At 38.7% G+C, this 20,062-nt stretch overlaps 1 protein-coding gene across 7 annotated transcripts in view; it reads right to left on the bottom strand.

Annotated features, from left to right (window-relative positions):
* The window catches only part of znf438 (zinc finger protein 438), a 210,621-nt gene that overhangs the window by 78,018 nt on the left and 112,541 nt on the right, over positions 1–20,062 (bottom strand). For 6 of the 7 annotated variants that reach the window (XM_052016543.1, XM_052016539.1, XM_052016546.1 and 3 more), the window contains exon 4: positions 9,212–9,297. In XM_052016543.1, coding sequence (XP_051872503.1) covers positions 9,212–9,297 — 86 coding nt within the window. Of the gene's footprint in view, positions 1–9,211; positions 9,298–19,745; positions 19,816–20,062 lie in introns of all 7 variants that reach the window. The other variant, XM_052016545.1, reaches the window with a different exon arrangement.

The raw sequence follows: 20,062 nt of genomic DNA, 5'->3' as shown, positions 1-20,062 counted from the left end.
TTTGATCATTCTTTTAAGTTGAATGCTACTTTACAAAATGATAGGAAGGTTACTGTATGGAAGGAGGCTATTTGGTCCTGAATAGTGTCAGCTCTATGCAACAGCAATGTATAACATTTTATAAGCTGTTGTGCTTTGTTCTCAAGCCACTCACGTTCCTGTGATTAAAAATTAAAAGAAATTAACCTGATGCACAAAGTTGAATATAACCATTGTGAAATAACCACAGCAACATCACAAGAATTATCAATAGATTGCAACTATCAGGCAAACAGAAAAAGTACTCAACTCATACCCAACGGCTCCTCGAGGTCAAAAAGTTCTTAAAAACTATTTGAAAATTGAAAAAAAATATACATTTACATTATAAGATGTTGGTCCTTCAAAGTACTGGAAAGTAAAGGCAGCACTTATTTTCCATGCAAGAACCTTTAAACATCAAGCAGTTGAATAGCAGCCTCAACATGCCTGCTAGGAGCTATGCACTGATGCCTGTTGCTGATAAAGGGGGAACAGAGTCACTTGTAGCCCTGCTTAGGTTGCTGCAGCTCCTTCACCAGCTGATCTAAAGGTTAACAAAACCAGTATAACCCATTTAAGTTGAGGAAACAGTTGGTCAAGACGCTTGGAAAATGATCTTCTTTCACAGTTCAATGGGATCTTTATCTGAACCACCAAAATACTAAAGCAGGCATTAATTTAGTTTCATACTCAGGGCTTCACTTTAAGCAATGGACCCAGAACCCATCTGACAATTCCTACAGATACTTACCGATTTTATTTGCATTCTCCCACCCACACAAACCCCATTCTCCAACATTATTGGTAAAGATCGTCCAGGTGTTTTCGAATTAATGTTTGCCTGAGGCAGAAAATCCTTCCTAGAACTGGTATTCTTACTACAAACGTTTTTGACTAATCAGTTTTAATCATATCTAGCTTATTTGTCCCCACAAGGAAGTACTTGTTAGAAATGTGATGTGCTGCATCAGGATGCTCAAAGCAAATGTTGTGAAAAAGTAGAAAAGAACATGAGAATTGAGGACATTTAGATGACAATAAAAGTTACCTGTGTGGAAAAATTAGGTTTTCTTTAAGCTAGACCAAAAAAGGCAATTTTCCATCTAGTCAGCTTGCCCCAACAGAAGTCCCTAATTCTTCCATTCATTTGCTCATTTTCATCCAAGTAAGCAAGAGAAAAGTAAGAGTCGAATAATTTGTTATGCACATATTCAAGAAAAGATCTCAAATAGGTCCAAAGAACTATAGGTCAGTCAACTTAACATGGTTCAATGGAAAAATAATATAATCTCTCCTGAAGACAAAAAGCATAAAAATTGTTAGCAATTAAAAAGAAATGAATACTTAAAATCATGACTAGTGGAACATGAAAGCAATAGTGATCATAATATAGGTATTGGATAATAATGACAAAAACATAAAAAGGGACAGTAACAGCCCACGTGGCTCTTTGAACCTGCTCCACATTCAGTAAGATTGTGCCTGATCTGATCATTGGATTCATCTCCACATTCCTGCCAGATCCACAAATCCCTCGAATTACCTGTTTTCCAAGAATCTGTCTCAGTTTGAACATACTCAAAGAAAGATGATAACTCCAGGATAATACATTGGACAACAGTTAATTTTAAGGGGCTGGGATCAGAACTTGGGTAAACAAATAAGCAATAAGAACAACACACAAAACACTTAAGGAACTCAGCAGGTCAGGGAGCATCTATGGAGGGAAGTGGACAGTTGACATTGAGTCAACATGCTTCATCTGGACTGGAGCACTCCAGCGTTTTGTGTGTTGCTCCAGATTCCAGCATCTGCAGTCTCTTGTGTCTCCAAAATAGACAACAATATTTGGAAACAATCATGTAGAATAGCAATAGTATTGAAATTAATGATCAACAAAGCCCACTATAAGTATGATCTGTTTTTAAAAAAGCAACCTAAACACCAATGAAACACCATGCTAAGGGAAAAATGAGGCTAGATGAAAGGGCATAGATCAAGTACAAGAATACCAGAGGTGTGTGAGAGAGAATATAAAGAAACATGGTTAAAAATTTTAGGCAAAGAGGAAGGAAGAAACTAAGTTATCAAGGAACATTCTAAAAGAATCCAGGGAGCAGATAGTAGAGTTGCTACCGCACACATTTTAATTGTGAATTATATGTAAGTTATAACAGCTAGACATGAAATTGTAAAGAAGCTCACATTCTGACCTGCCACTCTCAGAGAGGAGAAGAGGTGAAGTGGAAGAAGAGGTTGCTGAGCATGGAGAATAAAGAAAACTAGTGAAGGGAATTTAAAATGGTTAATTTCTAGTGTAGTTAGCACTTTCGGATGATCTGTCATAGAGGTCTCCAGTCTGTAGGTTGCATTTATATTGCCTTCCAAGTTACAGTGGTCCATAAACCTCATTCTCATTAGTGCTTTTGCACACAGGTACCGATAAGTAATACAAGGTGAAGAAAAGCACTCGCCACAGAAGTGCTTTTAGTGAAAAGCACTTGCCACAGAAAAGAAAGCAGTGGAAATAACAGAATGGCAGTTAAAAGGTACTAAATTAATGTACGAGTTCTCTGAAGGAGTTCTCCATTTGATTTCAATTCTTGTCCTTTGTTGACTCATCTCCCAAACCAGTGGAAATGTAATAAAAGAATCAAACAAGAGGTGGGACCACACAGTGCAGCTCCCATTTCCAAAACTTCTCCCCTTCTCCATTTAATTTCCCTCATGTATTATGTTTATTCTACATAGAGCTACCTGAAGTATTGTCAATTTTCTACCATATTTTCAAAGATTACAAAAAAAGGACAAAACAAGTTCAGATGCTCCTGAACTCCAAATCTGAAAGAGTGTTGTAACATATTTTACTTAACCTTTATACATCACAAATTCCTGAAGCAAAACTAACTGGTTCCAGATTTTCCCCTCGATATTCTTTTGTTTAGCCTAAAGATTTTAAATCTATAATAAATGTCTCCAAAGACTTAACTGATCTTCAAACTCTAGTGACCATCTAGTTTTTGTATAGTTTCTTTATTTGACGGTAAATTATTATACCAGATTGTTGTTTTTTTTTTAAAATCTCCTTGTTTTGCATCTGCGGTTTTGATATCTCATTCCTCTCCTTCTGATCCTTTATACAGAGAGAGATACATTTTCCTTCATAAGCTCTCACTAAAGTATTGGTTATGCAAGCCATAATAAAATGATGTTGTTGTGTACCCCGAAGACAAGGCCATAAAATTATTTCTAGTGTAATATTGTTTATGTGGAGGTTAAAACTGTCCAAGTGATACAGCAATTCTCAGCTATTCTCCTACTGTGCACTCAGGGAAATTTCCTGATATTTATTTTTGTTAAATCATACAGTTTAATATGCAAAAGGAACATAACCTGCCATCATTTACCCAGTTTGGCTGACATGTGACACAGATCCACAACAATATGGCTGTCCCTTAAGTGTTTTCTGAAATAGCCAAGTAAACCAGCCTAGTCTGGGTATATTAGTCAATAAATGCCTGCCTCATCATCTACACCACATCCTGAGAAAAATTAAAACAAAATTATGTATTGATTAAAGATATGGTGAGTTTCTCTCATTGCTACTTTGGGTAGTACAGAATTTACCTTTGTCCTTATGTACACCGTTAGACCCATCTAATATTTCTGCATTCTTGTCTCATGTAACTTGACCAAATACAGTTGGCAGTACTCATGGTGTCTCATATGGATTTAAATGAATCTCCTGGGGTAGTAGATCCTCAGACTAAATACCAAGGCTGTGAATACATCTCATCAGTTTTATTGGGTTCCAACAAAGTAATTGAAAACATTTATGCTATTGTTTCAGTGGCTGGGAAAAAAACTCAAAATGTGTTTTTTTTAAATACAAATAAGGGATTCCAGGATATTTATTGCACCACCATTCTGTAATCCTGAGACATATAACTAAAGCCAATGATTTACAATAAATCAGACTACATTATGCAAATGTTTTATTAATATTACTGCAACCCCATTCATTTTTCCAGTAAACTCATAGTTTTCTGAATCCTTCAGCCAGTATGGCAAGCCTACCAGGGTCTGCCTCCTGAAGTAAAAACAGAAAATGCTCGAAATTCAGTTCTGATCAAATGTTAACTCTGTTTCCTTCTCCACAGAGGCTACTTGATCTGCTGAGTATCTCCAAAGTTTCCCATTTTTTTTTCAGATTTGCAGCATCTGCAGTTGTTACCTGTTGATTTCTGCCTCCTGAAGCAACTCTTCAAGATAAGGAGGTGTTTCTCCATTCTCTTAAAAAGGACTTATTTTTTCTCTCCCCTCCCTTATAACCTGTTACAGAGGTGTGTAAATATATTGCATTTTTAAAAAACAAAAACAAAATTAATTTACCTTACTCCTATAATACACTTCCAGCTTAATTTCAGAACAATAAACAGGATACACACAGAGAGCTCAAAAAAATTAAGTCTTACGATCAGTTTGGGTGGAGCCAATAACTAGAAAGGGACAGAAAGCAATATTGGGAATTGAATACAGGATCCCAAACAGAAAAGCTGATGCAAGCCACATAATAATTCAGGAAATTAGAGATGCATGCAACATGGAGACTTTACTCTCCATACAGATTGGGAAAGTCAAATGTGCAGTAATAATGTGAAAATAAATTTATGGAGTGTATAAGAGATGGTTTTCTTAATCGATATCTTGAGTAACCAACAAAGGAACAGGCTATTTTAGATCTAGTATTGAGCAATGAGAAACAGTGAATTGATGATCTGGTGGTTAAGGAGCCTTTGGGGAACATTGATTTAAGATTCGAGTACAAGATTAAACATGTCTTGCTCGAACTATATTACACCTCAGTGAGCCTGTATCTGGAAATACTGTATGGCGGTCTGGTGTGCCTGCCCCAAAAAAGGATGTACTCATGATACAGCACACCAATGGCTCATCAGATTGGTTTGTGAGATGTTGGGCGTTTGTTGGTAGAGGAAAGATAAGTAGACTGAGCACATACTCACTCAAGTAATATCATCAAAACACCCAAAACTCTTACAGGGCTTATCAGAATAAATGCAAGATTATGCTTCTCCTGGTTGGTGCATTTAGAACCAGCAGTCACCATCTCAAAATAGGGGGTCAGCCATTCAGGACAGAGATGAGAAGATGGTTCTTTATCCAGAGGGCAGTAAATCTTTGGAATTCTCTACCCAAAGAGGGCCTTGGAGATTCAGTATATTCATGACACTGATCAATAGATTTTTGGATATTAACAGAATGAAGAGATAAAGGATTAGTGCAGGAAAGTAGTGCAGAGGTAAAAGATCAACCATGATCTGACTGAATGGCAGAGTAAGCACAAAAGACAGACAGCCATCTGTTGCTTCTGGTTCTTATGTTCTTATTTACTGGCAATATGCCACAATCTCAGAATCAATCCCTTTGGGAGATAACTTGAAGTCACATGGCCATCACAGCACTTCTACAAATGCCATAAGCTGACAAACCAAAGCTAGATGTCTGGAGTTGATTTAAAGAAAATATCATTAAATCTTCCTGAACTTCTATACTTCAGGCGGTGTTTCTGAGAGTCAGATTGCAGGTATTCTGATTAAGAAAACAGCCAAGCCACAGAGCCTGTTGTTAAGTACAGAGGCCTCCTTCTGTCCTCCCTGCCTCTTGTATTCCCATCACAATTGACTAGATTTCTTAAAGTACACCCTCTAATTGTACAGATGCTTTGATCTACGAGTAATACACATGACTGAATATTCAGTTAGCTCCGTCAGTCTTCTCTCCATTCTGGTGCCACATACAGCCCTTAGGTATCCAATAAAAGAGTTAATTAAAAGTATAGCACAAGCAGGGCATTGCAAGGTTATCTAGCCTTTATCCACAAAGATGAGATTTCTCCTTTCAACAAATACAAAAATTCCAATCCATTTAGGAGGATTAGAGTCAGAGTTACACAGCACAAAACGAGCCCGTCTGCCCAACTTGTCCATGCCGACAAAGATGTCCATCTAAGCTAGTCCCTTTTGCCTGCATTTGATCTCTATCCCACATTGGTCAGGTATTTAAAAAATTATACCCTTACTCCAGGAACCATGGGGCCAATGTCTGCATGAAATCCATAAACGTGGGATGCAAACTATAGAAAGTTTAAACAGAGTGTGAAAATGAGATATCATTCACCAAATAAAAACAGGGAAATAACCAGTCAGACTAGAAACAATTCTTCACTGTCCTACATGCTGCCATGTCTGGCAGGTGAACACTGCAGTTGACGCAGTCAGGGTACAATTAAGCACGCACTTGGCCCTTCCCTGAACTCATTTTTGGAGAAGTGACCGAGGATATCTTGACCAATATTAATGTCTCCTCTGATTCACTTCTCTCTATACCAGGCCGGTTTATTTGTTCCCAATAATCCATTTGAAATGAGTAGGCCTCAAAATAATCAATGCTAGCTAAAACAGGATACAGCTCTGACCCCAAACTCCATCTGAAGGAAAAATTCTACACAAGCTTATGAAAGGTGAAGCAGAAATCAAATTGGGGAAAATTTCATCAAGGATGCCTTAATGTCAATGAGAAGACACAAAACTGGCCTGCAGGTACACAGCAAAAATAACCCAACACAAAAATAGCACCGAGAAGTGCAATAAATCCAGGTGATATTGATTCCTCCCATGAGTCCATGACCATCTCAGATCTGAAGCACATTAAATTACTGCACAAGTTTTGTGCCATTAGGTCAACAATGTACTTCAGTGAATATTCGACTAGAATATGCACCAGTATGCTTATAAAGTATGAATTTCCTCTTCCTTTTACAAAAAAGCTTCAGAAGTTTATATTATAATTAACATTGATATTTAATCAGCTATTTGTAAAACGTCAGCTAGTGTTTCTAAACCAAAAGAATCTATTTATATGTTGAGCTCCTTTAAATAAGTTAAGGGACGAAATCGTACTTTTTAAATGATGGTGAAGGATATTAAATGTTCTAATTAAAGTGCAGTTATCTATGATTTTTCTCATTGATGTAATATGCATGCTGGTCCACATCAACCTAAAAATATACCATGGAAGGCAATAAAATTAACAAGGTGCGAGATTTAGCTTAATCCCTTCAAGGCAGCCCTGTTACACCAGATTCCATTCATAAAAAGCTAAACAATTCCAGTCAAATTCCCAAAACACAGCAGAAGTCCATTGTCCCAATCACATTTTGTAGCTGTTAAATGTTTAACAAAATCTCTCTTTTATCAATTACTTCTTGATTAAAGAAGTCTTTCTGGCCCAGCACAAGACAACCATTACCTTTTATGTCAGAGATTAATAACACAGTGCTGACAAACTACTCTCCCTTCCTCACTGAATGACTATCATGCAAACCATCTGCAATGTTAACATCTGTTGGTGGTCTCTTGGGCAGATGTTTTAGTCTTGCTTTCTTGTCACTGACCATGGCTACATTATTGTAACAGATGTAGACAATCAAAAAAGTGTTCATTCCCATGGTGGATTATCTAGGACTGTTTTCTATCATTTTGCATAAGCAATAGGTGCACCTGCACATTATGGTAATGATATAAAGGAGGGGCAAGCATTGATCTCATGAACTGGAATTACACGGTCATTTGAAGTTGGATCCAGAACGGATTTTTATCAGCAGATTTTATTCTGTACATCATAACTTACATGAGCTATCAAAATAAGTAGGCAAAAGACTGGAAGTCAGGAAAACAGAAACATGCAATCTGGATGATTATTACTGTGCCCTTTCATAAGGGAGTGTAGCAGTTTAGAGTTCCAGTATTATATAACAAGGCCACCCAAATCTATTTCTTCACTTCTTGAAATCACTATTATAGCCATGATGCTCGGTGAAAGCCAGAAGTGGAACACACATTAGCCAAAGGATAGTGCAATCCTGCTATCAGAGCTCTGAATGATGAATTGCTGCCCACCTGCCATAATAATTAGGAAAAGTGCAGATAAGTACAGGAGTAGAGTTTATTTTTAAGTGTATCTCCGAAGACAGTAATCAAAGCAGGCATGAAACACTGCTTTTCACAATGAACATTCACCTCATGCTATATATTAATATAATATTATCTTAAATCACTGTAGGGTATATCCTAGGTATAAAAAATATACTCATGGTGTTTCAGAGGTCTGTTGGTAGGATGGAGAAAAATAAACAGAGAAAATAAAATCCAGTGAAGGAGGCCACAAAAGACGCACAAAGGAGTTCTATAAAAAAGGCAAAAGGATGTAGAATACCAAGAGATGCTGAGCAACAGAAAGCATTCTCTAAGGACAAAAAAAGAAAACACACAAGCAGAGATCCAACAGTAGGACATCTGGCTGCTTCTTTGTGTTTGCATTATGTAAGTCAACATTCCTGATGTGTTTGGATTTGCAAGCAATTAGTTAATCTGGAAAGGATTTACATCCAAAAGTTTCAAGCATTTCGCCATCAGATCCATGTACTTAGATATTTGCATGCAATACTGGAAGCAATTTTGACCAGAGCAGTGGCATAAATGAATAATGAAAAGAGAGCAGAGTACTACAAATATAAATATATCAAATAAAACAAAGTATTACAACATTTTAACTCAACATATTCAATTCAGTTTCAAGCCAATTCTTACAAGTTTGTAGACTTTAGGCTTCGGGTCAGTAAGATTAACAATGGCCAATTGTAAACACCACCGCCCACTGATGGACAATTTTGAATGTAATACACAGCTAAATGCATTAGCATTTAACAAAAAAGCAACATTGTGTGCAATCCCTAAAGGAATCCTGTAATTTGGTTGCTCCTTGTTACTTCTCATGACTTTTTCATTCTCATAAAACTCTATGCCAACTCTTACAACTATTGTGCAAGCAAAAAAAATGCTAAGCTTTGCAATAGTTTCTAATCACAATTCAACTGTCAATAGATAAATAAGACCATCATACAAGACTGGAGAGAGAATACAGTTTCCAAAAGGCAAAGGGAGCAGCAAGAAATTAAGAGTCATAGAACAATATAGCACAGATACAGGCCCATAATTAACTCACAGAAATTAAACTACAATCACCTTTGTAAGTGAAAAATACATACTTCATCAGATTTCTAAGTTTTTTTTTGTTAATATAGTCCATTTACTGGTAGATAATACTTTACCAGAGTACTTTGATGAGTCATGGATAAAATCCTGCATCTCCCCACAGGTTGGCTTTTTGCTGTTGTCTACACTGCCTGCTTCATTCCTGTAACAAAAGAGGATTGAAAGATGTTGGAAATGACAAGAGGACTTATGGGGAGAACAAAAACACAATCTATTCAGCAACATGTACTACTGGCATATTGTGCCATTTCCTTTCAGTTACACAATTCAATTAAAAAAAAAATTGGACCCTATCACCTTAATTCAAAATCAATACAGCGTATTTAACATGATAGAACATGCATTTTTATCCTGATCACAAAAGAGGGCCAAGGCTCCAAAATAAGAAATGAGAGGTTCCAAACACAAGTTATAAAACATAATCAGGAAGAGAGAATGAATTATTAAGTTACGTATCCACTCATTAATTACAATCATTTTACCACCACTGGTTAGTATAGTCCTGTTCCAATATTGTAGTTCTACATTAACTAATGTGTAGTGGCTGGTACTGCGATGTGAAAACAAGACACTAGTCGATGGGTTTCAGAACAAGAACTGGTTTATTTTCTCGCCTTGCGCGGACCTTTTAAGAGAGACTGTTCCTGCCCACCGAAAACAGCAATGACGTATACGCTACGTCATCAAACCTTTCCCACGCGCGGGTTCTCCGTCACTCGGGGAAGACTAAGGTCCAACGCCATCTTGGGCCTCGCCACTCCGAGGCGCGACCCGACCGCCGAGCTGGTTCGCTTGCTCGGATGGTGAGTCGCTACAAATGATAGAAATTCATTCTCAGTCACTTACATGAAAGAGTTACAGTGGCATGCAAAAGTTTGGGCACCCCTGGTCAAAATTTCTGTTACCGTGAATAGCTAAGTGAGTAAAAGATGACCTGATTTCCAAAAGGCATAAAGTTAAAGATGACACACTTCTTTAATATTTTAAACAAGATTACTTTTTTATTTCCATCTTTTACCGTTTCAAAATAACCAAAAAGGAAAAGGGCCCGAAGCAAAAGTTTGAGCACCCTGCATGGTCAGTACTTAGTAACACCCCTTTTGGCAAGTATCACAGCTTGTAAACACTTTCTGTAGCCAGCTTTCAATTCTTGTTTGGGGGATTTTCACCCATTCTTCCTTGCAAAAGGCTTCTAGTTCTGTGAGATTCTTGGGCCGTCTTGCATGCACTGCTCTTTTGAGGTCTATCCACAGATTTTCGGTGATGTTTAGGTCGAGGGACTCTGAGGCCATGGCAAAACCTTCAGCTTGTGCCTCTTGAGGTAGTCCACTGTGGATTTTGAGGTGTGTTTAGGATTGTTATCCTGTTGTAGAAGCCATCCTCTTTTCACCTTCAGCTTTTTTTTTTACAGATGGTGTGATGTTTGCTTCCAGAATTTGCTGGTATTTAATTGAATTCATTCTTCCCTCTACCAGTGAAATGTTCCCTGTGCCACTGGCTGCAACACAAGCCCAAAGCATGATCGATCCACCCCCGTGCTTAACAGTTGGAGAGGTGTTCTTTTCATGAAATTCTGCACCCTTTTTTCTCCAAACATACCTTTGCTCATTGCGGCCAAAAAGTTCTATTTTAACTTCATCAGTCCACAGGACTCGTTTCCAAAATGCATCAGGCTTGTTTAGATGTTCCTTTGCAAACTTCTGATGCTGAATTTTGTGGTGAGGACGCAGGAAAGGTTTTCTTCTGATGACTCTTCCATGAAGGTCATATTTGTGCAGGTGTCGCTGCACAGTAGAACAGTGCACCACCACTCCAGAGTCTGCTAAATCTTCCTGAAGGTCTTTTGCAGTCAAATGGGGGTTTTGATTTGCCTTTCTAGCAATCCTACGAGCAGTTTTCTTGGAAAGTTATCTTCCAGACCTCAACTTGACCTCCACCGTTCCTGTTAACTGCCATTTCTTAATTACATTACAAACTGAGGAAACGGCTACCTGAAAATGCTTTGCTATCTTCTTATAGCCTTCTCCTGCTTTGTGGGCATCATTTATTTTAATTTTCAGAGTGCTAGGCAGCTGCTTAGAGGAGCCCATGGCTGCTGACTGCTGAGACAAGTTTTGAGGAGTCAGGGTTTTATAAAGCTTTGAAATTTGCATCACCTGGCCTTTCCTAACGATGACTGTGAACAAGCAATAGCCCTAACAAGCTAATGAAGGTCTCAGACCTTGGTAAAAATTATCTGAGAGCTCAAATCTCTTTGGGTGCCCAAACTTTTGCATGGTGCTCCTTTCCTTTTTTCACTCTAAAATTGTACAAAACAAAAATAATACATTAATCTTGCTTAAAATGTTGAAAATAATGTTTCATCTTTAACTTTATGACCTTTGGAGATCAGTTCAACTTCTACTCACTTAACTATTCACAGTAACAGAAATTTTGACCAGGGTGCCCAAACTTTTGCATGCCACTGTACATGTGTTAATTGCTATACACTGCAGTCCACCTGTGAAATTCACTTTCATTGAAGTAAAAAAATGAATTTCTGAATGAGGGTAAAACATTAATATCAACAACAGAGGAGCAGTTTATTCCACATCTTTTGGCCTATTTCAATAGTAAGGCAACAAGGTTTTACCAGTAAGCACGACTTTTACCCATTTATCCAACCTAAATAGGAACAGTATAGTTCTTACATTGCTGGCCAAGGGTTAGGTCTAATAATCCAAAAAATGCAAATTTACATTTTAGTTTGAGAATTCAATTCAGTTTAAAAGATAAAATTGAACACAAATCTGTCAGACCATCTTGAAAATGCAATTTATTACTATTTGAAAGGAAAAAAATATTATATATTGTTCCCCATTTTTACAGTCTCCTCCATGCCCCAGACCCTCTGAACTGTACTTGATTCAATTCTGGTCTCTTGTTCAGCTCCAGAATTTAAAAAACTCCATCACTGCTTTACCTACATGCCCTGCAATATTCTCCCCAAATTGTTCTACTGCCTTTTGAGACACTTCTTAAAAACTCTAACTTTGACCAAGGTTTTGGTCAAATGCCCTCATGTATGTTTGTTGCTTGATGTCAAATTTGACTTGACAAGCAATATGGGATGTTTTACCATGATGAGAGTGCTATTTTAATACAAACATTGAATGTGACATAAATAGAAGTAGGAGTGGGCCACTCACCTTCTACCTCAGTGTCACTTTCCGACAGTAATTCTGTTAGGCCTGCAGTAATTAATCCCCTAATCCTGTTGATATCTAAAAAATCCATCTACACCCACCTTCAGCATACTGAACTACTGAGCCTCCATAGCCTTCATGGGTTAAGAATTCCAAAATTCACTACCCCTTTCTTCTCATTGACCAGAAATACCTATGCTTTCTTGAGAGACTGTTGCCCCAGCTTCTAGACACTTCAGCCAAAGGAAACATCATTCCTCTACCTACCCTCTCAAGCTCCATAAAATAGTTTTCTGAGACTTAGTAAGATCACCTTTCATTCTGTAAACCCAGTCTGCTTAACCACTCCTCATATGACAAGCCCACCATCTCAGCAATCAATCTGGCAAACTTTCAATCGCATGTCTATCGTTCTTTATATGGGGAGACCAGACCTATACATAGTATTCCAGATGCTGTCTCACTAGGGCCCTATATAATTGGAGCAGGATGTCTCAACTCTTGTACTAAAATCCTCTTGCAATAAAGTTTGTTCTCCTAATTGCTTGCTGTATCTGCATGTCAACTTTCACTGCTTGGTGCATCAGGATACCCAGGTCCCTCTGAATACCAACAACTTTGAAATGCTCATTAAAAGAATTTTAATTAGCATGATGTTTGCCTTAAAAGCTCAAAAGGGTGCATCTCCTGGGATACTAAAGCTCTTCAAACATACTTCCAGACTAGTTTTTCCTTCCTGCTTATGTATGATGTTCAATGGAACCTTTAAATGGCGGGCGGGGGGGGTCCCACAGTTGTTCCACATTACATTCCATCTGTTATATCCTTACCTGTTCACTTGTCCACATGTCTCTGAAGTCTCCCTGCATCTGTCCAATAGCCCGCACTGCCCCCCATTCCCAGCTTAGTATCATCAGCAAACTTGGATAAAGTGCACTGAATCTCCTTATCCAAATCAATTATCTATATTGTGAACGGCTGAGGCCCCAGCACTAACACCTGCAGTACCCCACTATTCAAAACCTGCTAATCTGAATTTTCTGTGCATTATCCACAAGAGTATATTACTCTTAATACCTTATGCTTTAATTTTGCTTAAAAAGGAACAGCAGGACATTTAGCTGATCAGGATTGTTCCATGGTTCAATGAATCATAGCTGATCATAATCTAGTTCCATACACCCCCTCTTTCCCCTGATGCCCTAATACCTCTCCTTAACAAAAAATCCAACAATCTCAGATTTAGAATAAGAATTGACCCAGCATCAATTGCTGTTTGCAGAAGAGAGTTCTAAATTTCAGCCTCTCTCTACTTGTAAAAGCATTTCTTAACTTCACTTCTCAAAAGCCTTGTTCTTATTTTTAATCAATACTCCTAAACCTGGTTTTTGCAAACAGTAGGAAAAGTTTCTTTCTATCTACCCTATCTGATCCTCTAAACATCATAAAAACTTCACAAGGGAGTACAACCATGATTTTGTAGTCCCTCTTTACAACTTCATCACTGGAATCCAGGTATCCTTCTGTTAAACCTATGGTATCCTCAGATGCAGTGTCTAAAGCCATTTGCATTACTCAGGATGCAGACTAACCAGGGCTTTGTAGAGTGTGGGTATAACATCCAACACCTTGTATTTCAGCTCCCTAGATATATAAAAAAAAGCACTTTTGGCCTTTTTGATCATATTCTGTACCTGCCTATAAATATCTAATCAGAAAGAAAACACCATGTTCTATTAATACCAATTGTTATTTTAGTACCATGCCAGAAGAGGTATCCTTAACTTCACCCTTATGACCCAGCAAACCACTCAGTTACAGATAGGTAATAAAAGCAGTTTAATTAAACTTGTGTACATCAATCCTTGCTTAGGTCATGCATGGAAAACTAGGAACATCTGAACTTCATATTATGAAAATTATGTAAAGACACAAGAGGTCCACAAAAGATTATTAGAATAATACTATAACTGAAATGTTACACCTCAATGCAAAGACTGAATAGGAAGGGCACTATTAGATAGAATAGGAAGTCTTTAAATTATGAAAGGGTTAAATAAGGTGAAGCCAGAGAGGATGCTTTCATTTGCAGGCAAGAACCTAACGAACGGTTATAAATAAAAAAAAATCTTTTAAAAGTCACTTAAAAAGTCACGAGGCAATTCAGAAAAAGATCTTTGTCCAGAGGATGGTTAGAACTTATTACCACAAAGAATTGTTGAGGCAAGTAGTGCTGAAACATTTAAGGAGAAACTTAATGCTCACCTGAGAGAGGAAGGAACAAAAGCATACGTGAAGAAGGGAAGGAGATGACTCACGTGGAACATGAACACTTGTATGAATTGCTTAGGCTGTTTGGCCTGTTCCTGAGCTATACATATTTCACACAAAACATTGTTAACAATGGCCACATCTCAATATTAAAAAAAATGCTATTTCAAATATAGATTCTACAAAAAATTCATATATGGTGCTTCTACAAAAAACCTGCAGTGCCTTGTTTATGTGATTCTTGATCTGGTAACTTTGATGAAATTCTTCATAGACAGTTTCATTCTTCTGAGCACAACCTTCTCCTCATTAAATGTATAATGGTTATAACAGCATACAGGAGACCATTCAGCCTATAGGGGCCATGCCAGCTCCTTAGGGAGTAATCCCTTTAGTTCCATCCTTCCCCCTCCTTAGTTCCCATGTGGATGTTTGGTAACAATCAGAAACACAATATTTTTCTCTTCTGAGCTTCAATACTGAAATCAAGTGTCTAATGGCTGTTTCTATGGCTAGGGACCACTAACCAAGCAAACCAGGAATCTAGCCTAAGTTCTTGTTGATCTGTACAGCTTGTGCAGCATACTAACCATCAGAACTACAGAGGAAGTCAGATTGTTGGCTCTAGCCTTAAATCATTAGGTTGCAATCAAATGCATTCACACTAAAAAAAAGGGAAAAAGAAGCAAGATGGCACTGGATCGTGGTGAATCATTGCAAGCTGCTCTCTCAGATCTACTCGTTTACCAAACAGGCTCAAAGTTCTTGCAGTACAACATTATGACACTGTTTATGAGACACAGAAACTATTTTAAACCAAAAACCTAATTAAATCTAAATAGTTAATTAATCATTGTAGGTAGCCAACAGAATCCTCAAATACTAAAAATGCAAAGCAAAGTCCTGCTGGCTTTTAAGAATTTACAAATACCATTCACAAGGCTGTGTCACAGCAAAGATCATTGCACTATATAAACTGGAACTACTCTAAACATCTTGGAAAGAAAGAAAAACACACTTTCTATAATGCTTTTCATGGTCTCAGGTCATTCCAAACTTACAGCCAATGAAGTACTTTTTGAAAGACAGTCACTCTTCTAATGTGGAAAATGCAGTAAAATGCAAAGTTGCATCGATCAAATAATCCATTTTTAAAATGTGATTGAGGGATAAACAACAACTGGAACACTAAGGACAACCCTCCCACATTTCGTTTACATCCACCAGAGAAGGTAGATAGGACCTTCATTTAACAATCACATCTGAAAGATAATTCAGTCAAACAGTAATGGTTCTTTAGCTCAGACAAATCACATTATATTGGATTTGCCCTGCATGTAGTAGATTCCAAGCTACAACCATTGTATAAAATTAATCACAGAAGAGGGCAAAACAACTAGACACATTGGGACATACATTTTGTGATATGGTAAATCATCAATGCTCTCTGCCAACGTTGAAGAAAGTTGCCCATAATGATCTCCTTGTGACTAGAAAATAGACCTTCCCGTTTCTGATAATGGCTGGCGTTCAGCAATTTTTTTTTTACTGGGTCTCTTGGCGAATAGCAACCATGCTGTCTGACAAGTCAAAGATTTTTCACAGGCAGTATTTTGAGCACGGCACTAAACAGAAAAATTTGAATACAGAGTATAGGCACAAGGTGAAATATCATAAATAGATTTAATTTATAAAAATATTTTAGAATTCATTACATTTTGTAATATTTATCGGAGGGCAATTACAATTTACACATATAAATTAGCTTTAATAGGGCAAAGAACTTGTTATGAAGTAATTCAGGCTTGATAAACCATATATGATAAACAACAATATCCAACAGAGTCATATAGCACAAAAATGGGCCCACAGGACCAACTAGTCCATATCTACCAAAATTCCCATGTAAGCTAGTCCCATATCCCTCTAAACCTTTCCTATGCATGTATGTGTCCAAGTCCTTAAATGCTGTTAATGCACCTGCATCAACCACTTCCTCTGGCAGCTCATTCCATAAACTAACCACCCACTAGCTGAAAAAGTAGCCCTTCAGGTTCCTATTAAATCTCTTCCTCCTCACCTTAAACCTATGCCTTCTAGTTCTTGATTCCCAAACCCTGGGAAAAAATGTGCACATCCACTCTATCCATGACCCTCATGATTCCATATACCTCTGTAAGATCACCCTTCATTTTCCTAGACTCCAATGAAAAAAGTCTCAATCTGCTCAACCTCTCTCCAAAACTCTGTCCCTTGAGCCCCGGCAACATCCTCGTAAATCTCCTCTGCCCTCTTTCCAGCTTAATAGCATCTTTCCTATAGCAGGGTGACAAAAATTGAATACAATATTGCAAATGTGACCTCACCAAAGTCTTGTACAACTGCAACATAACGTCCCAACTTCTATACTCAGTGCCCTGACGGATGAAGGCCAGCGTGCCAAAATCCATCTTCATCACCCTGTCTAACTCGCGCCTATCTGAATTAAACTCCATTTGCCATTCCTCGACCCACTTACTCAGCTGACCAAGATCCCTCCGTGAATCCTGATAACCATCTTCACTGTCAATGACACCACCTATTTTAATGTCATCTGCAAACTTACTAATCATGGCTTGTACATACTCATCCAAATCATTGATATAGACAAATAATAATGGCCCCAGCACCAACCCCTGGGGAAAACCAGTAGTCATGGGTCTCCAGTCCGAAAAACAACTTCCACCATCACCCTCTGCTTCTTACCATCTAGCCAATTGTACATCCAATTAGCTAGCTTTCCCTGGATCCCATGTGATCTAACTTACCATAGCAGCCTACCATGTGGAACCTTTGATAAGGTTCTTACTGAAGTCCATATAAGACTACATCTACCGCCCTGCCCTCATCGACGTTCTTGTTTATTTCTTCAAAAAACTTAATCAAATTTGTGAGACATGATCTCCCACACACAAAGCCATACTGACTATCCCTAATCAACCCGTCTTTCCAAATGCTTGCATATCTTATCCCTCACAATCCCCTCCAGTAATTTATCTACCATAGATGTTAGGCTTGCTGGTCTATAGTTCCCAGGTTTCTCTTTGTAGTCCTTCTTAAATAAAGACACAACATTAGTCACCCTCCAGTCTTGCGTTACTTCACCCGTCACTAACAATGATGCATACATCTCAGCCAGGGCTCCCACAATTTCTTCTCTAGCTTCCCACGACATTCTTGGATATACCAGATCAAGCCGTGGAGATTTATCTACCTTCATACACTTTAAGACATCCAGTACCTTCTCTGCTGTAATGCAGACTATCCCCAAGACATCCTCATTAACTATCTCAAGTTCCAAAGTATTCATGTCCTTCTCCATGGTAAAAGACAGGAGAAATATTCATTAAGGACTTGACCCAAGTCCTGCGGCTCCACACAAAGATATCCACTTTGTTCTTTGAGGGGCCCTATTCTCTCCAATTACTCTTTTTATCTTAATATAAAATCTTTTTGGATTCTCCTTTCTCTGCCAAAGCTATCTCATGTCTCATTTTGCCCTTCCGATTTCCTTCGAGTATACTCCTGCATCCCCTATACTCCTCCAGAGATTCGCTTGATCCCAGCTGCCTGTACCTGACCCATGCCTCCTTTTTCCTGACCAGAGCCTCAATATCCCTTATCATCCTGGGTTCTCTACTCCTGCCAGCCTTGCCCTTAACCCTAACAGGAACATGTGGATCTTGAACTCTTGATATCGCACTTTTAAAAGCCTCCCACTTGCCAGATGTCCCTTTGCCTGCAAACAATCTAGCCCAATCAACTTTTGCACATTCCTGTCTAATACCATCAAAATTTGCCTTGCCCCAATTTAGAACTTTAACTTGTGGACCAGATCTGCTCCTTTCCATAACTAATTTAAAACTAATAGAACTATGGTCACTGATCCCAAAGTGCTCCCCCGCTGACACCTCAGTCACTTGTCCTGTCCTATTTCCCGAATATGTCGAGCTTTGCCCTCTCCCTAGTAGGGCCTTCTATATATTGCCTGAGAAAACTTTCCTGAACAAATGCCACTCCATCTAAGCCCTCAGCACTATAGTAGTCCCAGTCTATATTAGGAAAGTTAAAATCCTCTACTATAACAACCCTGTTATTCTTGCAACTTTCTGCAATCTCCCTGCGTATTTGTTCCTCCAATTCCTGTTGACTATTAGGGGGCCTATAGTACAATTCCAACAAGGTGATCATCCCCTTCTTACTTCTCAGCTCCACCCATAAAGCTTCACTGAACGATCCCTCAGTAATTTTGTCTCTCACTACTGCTGTGACGTTCTCCTTAATCAGAAATAAAACTGCCACCTCTCCGCCCCACCCTTTCCTCCATCTCTATCCCACCTATAGCACCTGTACCTTGGAACATTTAGCTCCCAGCCCTGTTCTTCCCTTAGCCATGTTTCCATAATGGCTATAATATCCCAGTCCAAATTAGCTATCCATGCCCCGAGTTTATCCACCTTACCTGTCAGTCTCTTGCATTGAAATAAATAGTTTAATCCAACAGTCTTTCCTCACTCCCTGCCATGCTGCTGCCTGCCTTGTCTACTGAACTTACTGTCATTGAATTTGGTCTCAACTTCCAGCCTCACATCTGCCTCACTTCTGACTTTGATCCCACCACCCCTGCCAATCTGGTTTACACCCTCCCTAGTAGCACTAGCAAATCTACCCACCGGGATATTGGTCCCCCTCCAGTCCAGGTGCAACCTGCCCCCCTTGTACAGGTCACCTCTGTCCCAGAAGACAGATATTTACCTAGATATTCATTAGTCACATGTACATCGAAACACAGTGAAATATGTCTTTTTGCATTACTGAGAACGTGCTGGGGGCTGCCCGCAAGTGTCGCCACTCTTCCAGCGCCAACATAGCATGCCTACAACTCCTAACCTGTACATCTTTTGGAATGTGGGAGGAAACTGGAGCACCCAGAGGAAACCCACGCAGACACGGGGAGAACGTACAAACTCCTTACAAACAGTGGCGGAATTGAACCCAGGTCATTGGCACTGTAGTAACGTGACGCTAACTGAAACCCTGCCCCCGCACCAACTCTTCAGCCATGCATTCATCTGCCGTATCCTCCTATTCTTACCTTGCAATAGTTTCAGGGTGTTGTATAGCATGACTCGTTCATAAACAGTGTCATCAATTTTCATTGATTGCTGTGGAAATGTGTAGAAGAGTGAATCAATAATGGTGGTTCCAAATTTCTCTGTTAACACTGAGCACATGTGTGGCAATTCAGCACTTGGTGTCAGTTTAATGGTGTGATTGTGCCAAACACTGATAATTTAGGCCTCCATACATGTCCAAAATCTAGCTCTGGGAGCTTCAAAGAAATATTTGATGCTATTGATATTTTAGACCTGCTCTTTGTACAAGATTTTAGATTGTATTTACATTAGAGAA

This window comes from Pristis pectinata, chromosome 5, assembly GCF_009764475.1.
Source record: "Pristis pectinata isolate sPriPec2 chromosome 5, sPriPec2.1.pri, whole genome shotgun sequence".
In the NCBI taxonomy this organism is placed as follows: domain Eukaryota; kingdom Metazoa; phylum Chordata; class Chondrichthyes; order Rhinopristiformes; family Pristidae; genus Pristis; species Pristis pectinata.
Note: the sequence above shows the minus strand (reverse complement) of the source record. Positions and strands in the feature narration are given on the sequence as shown.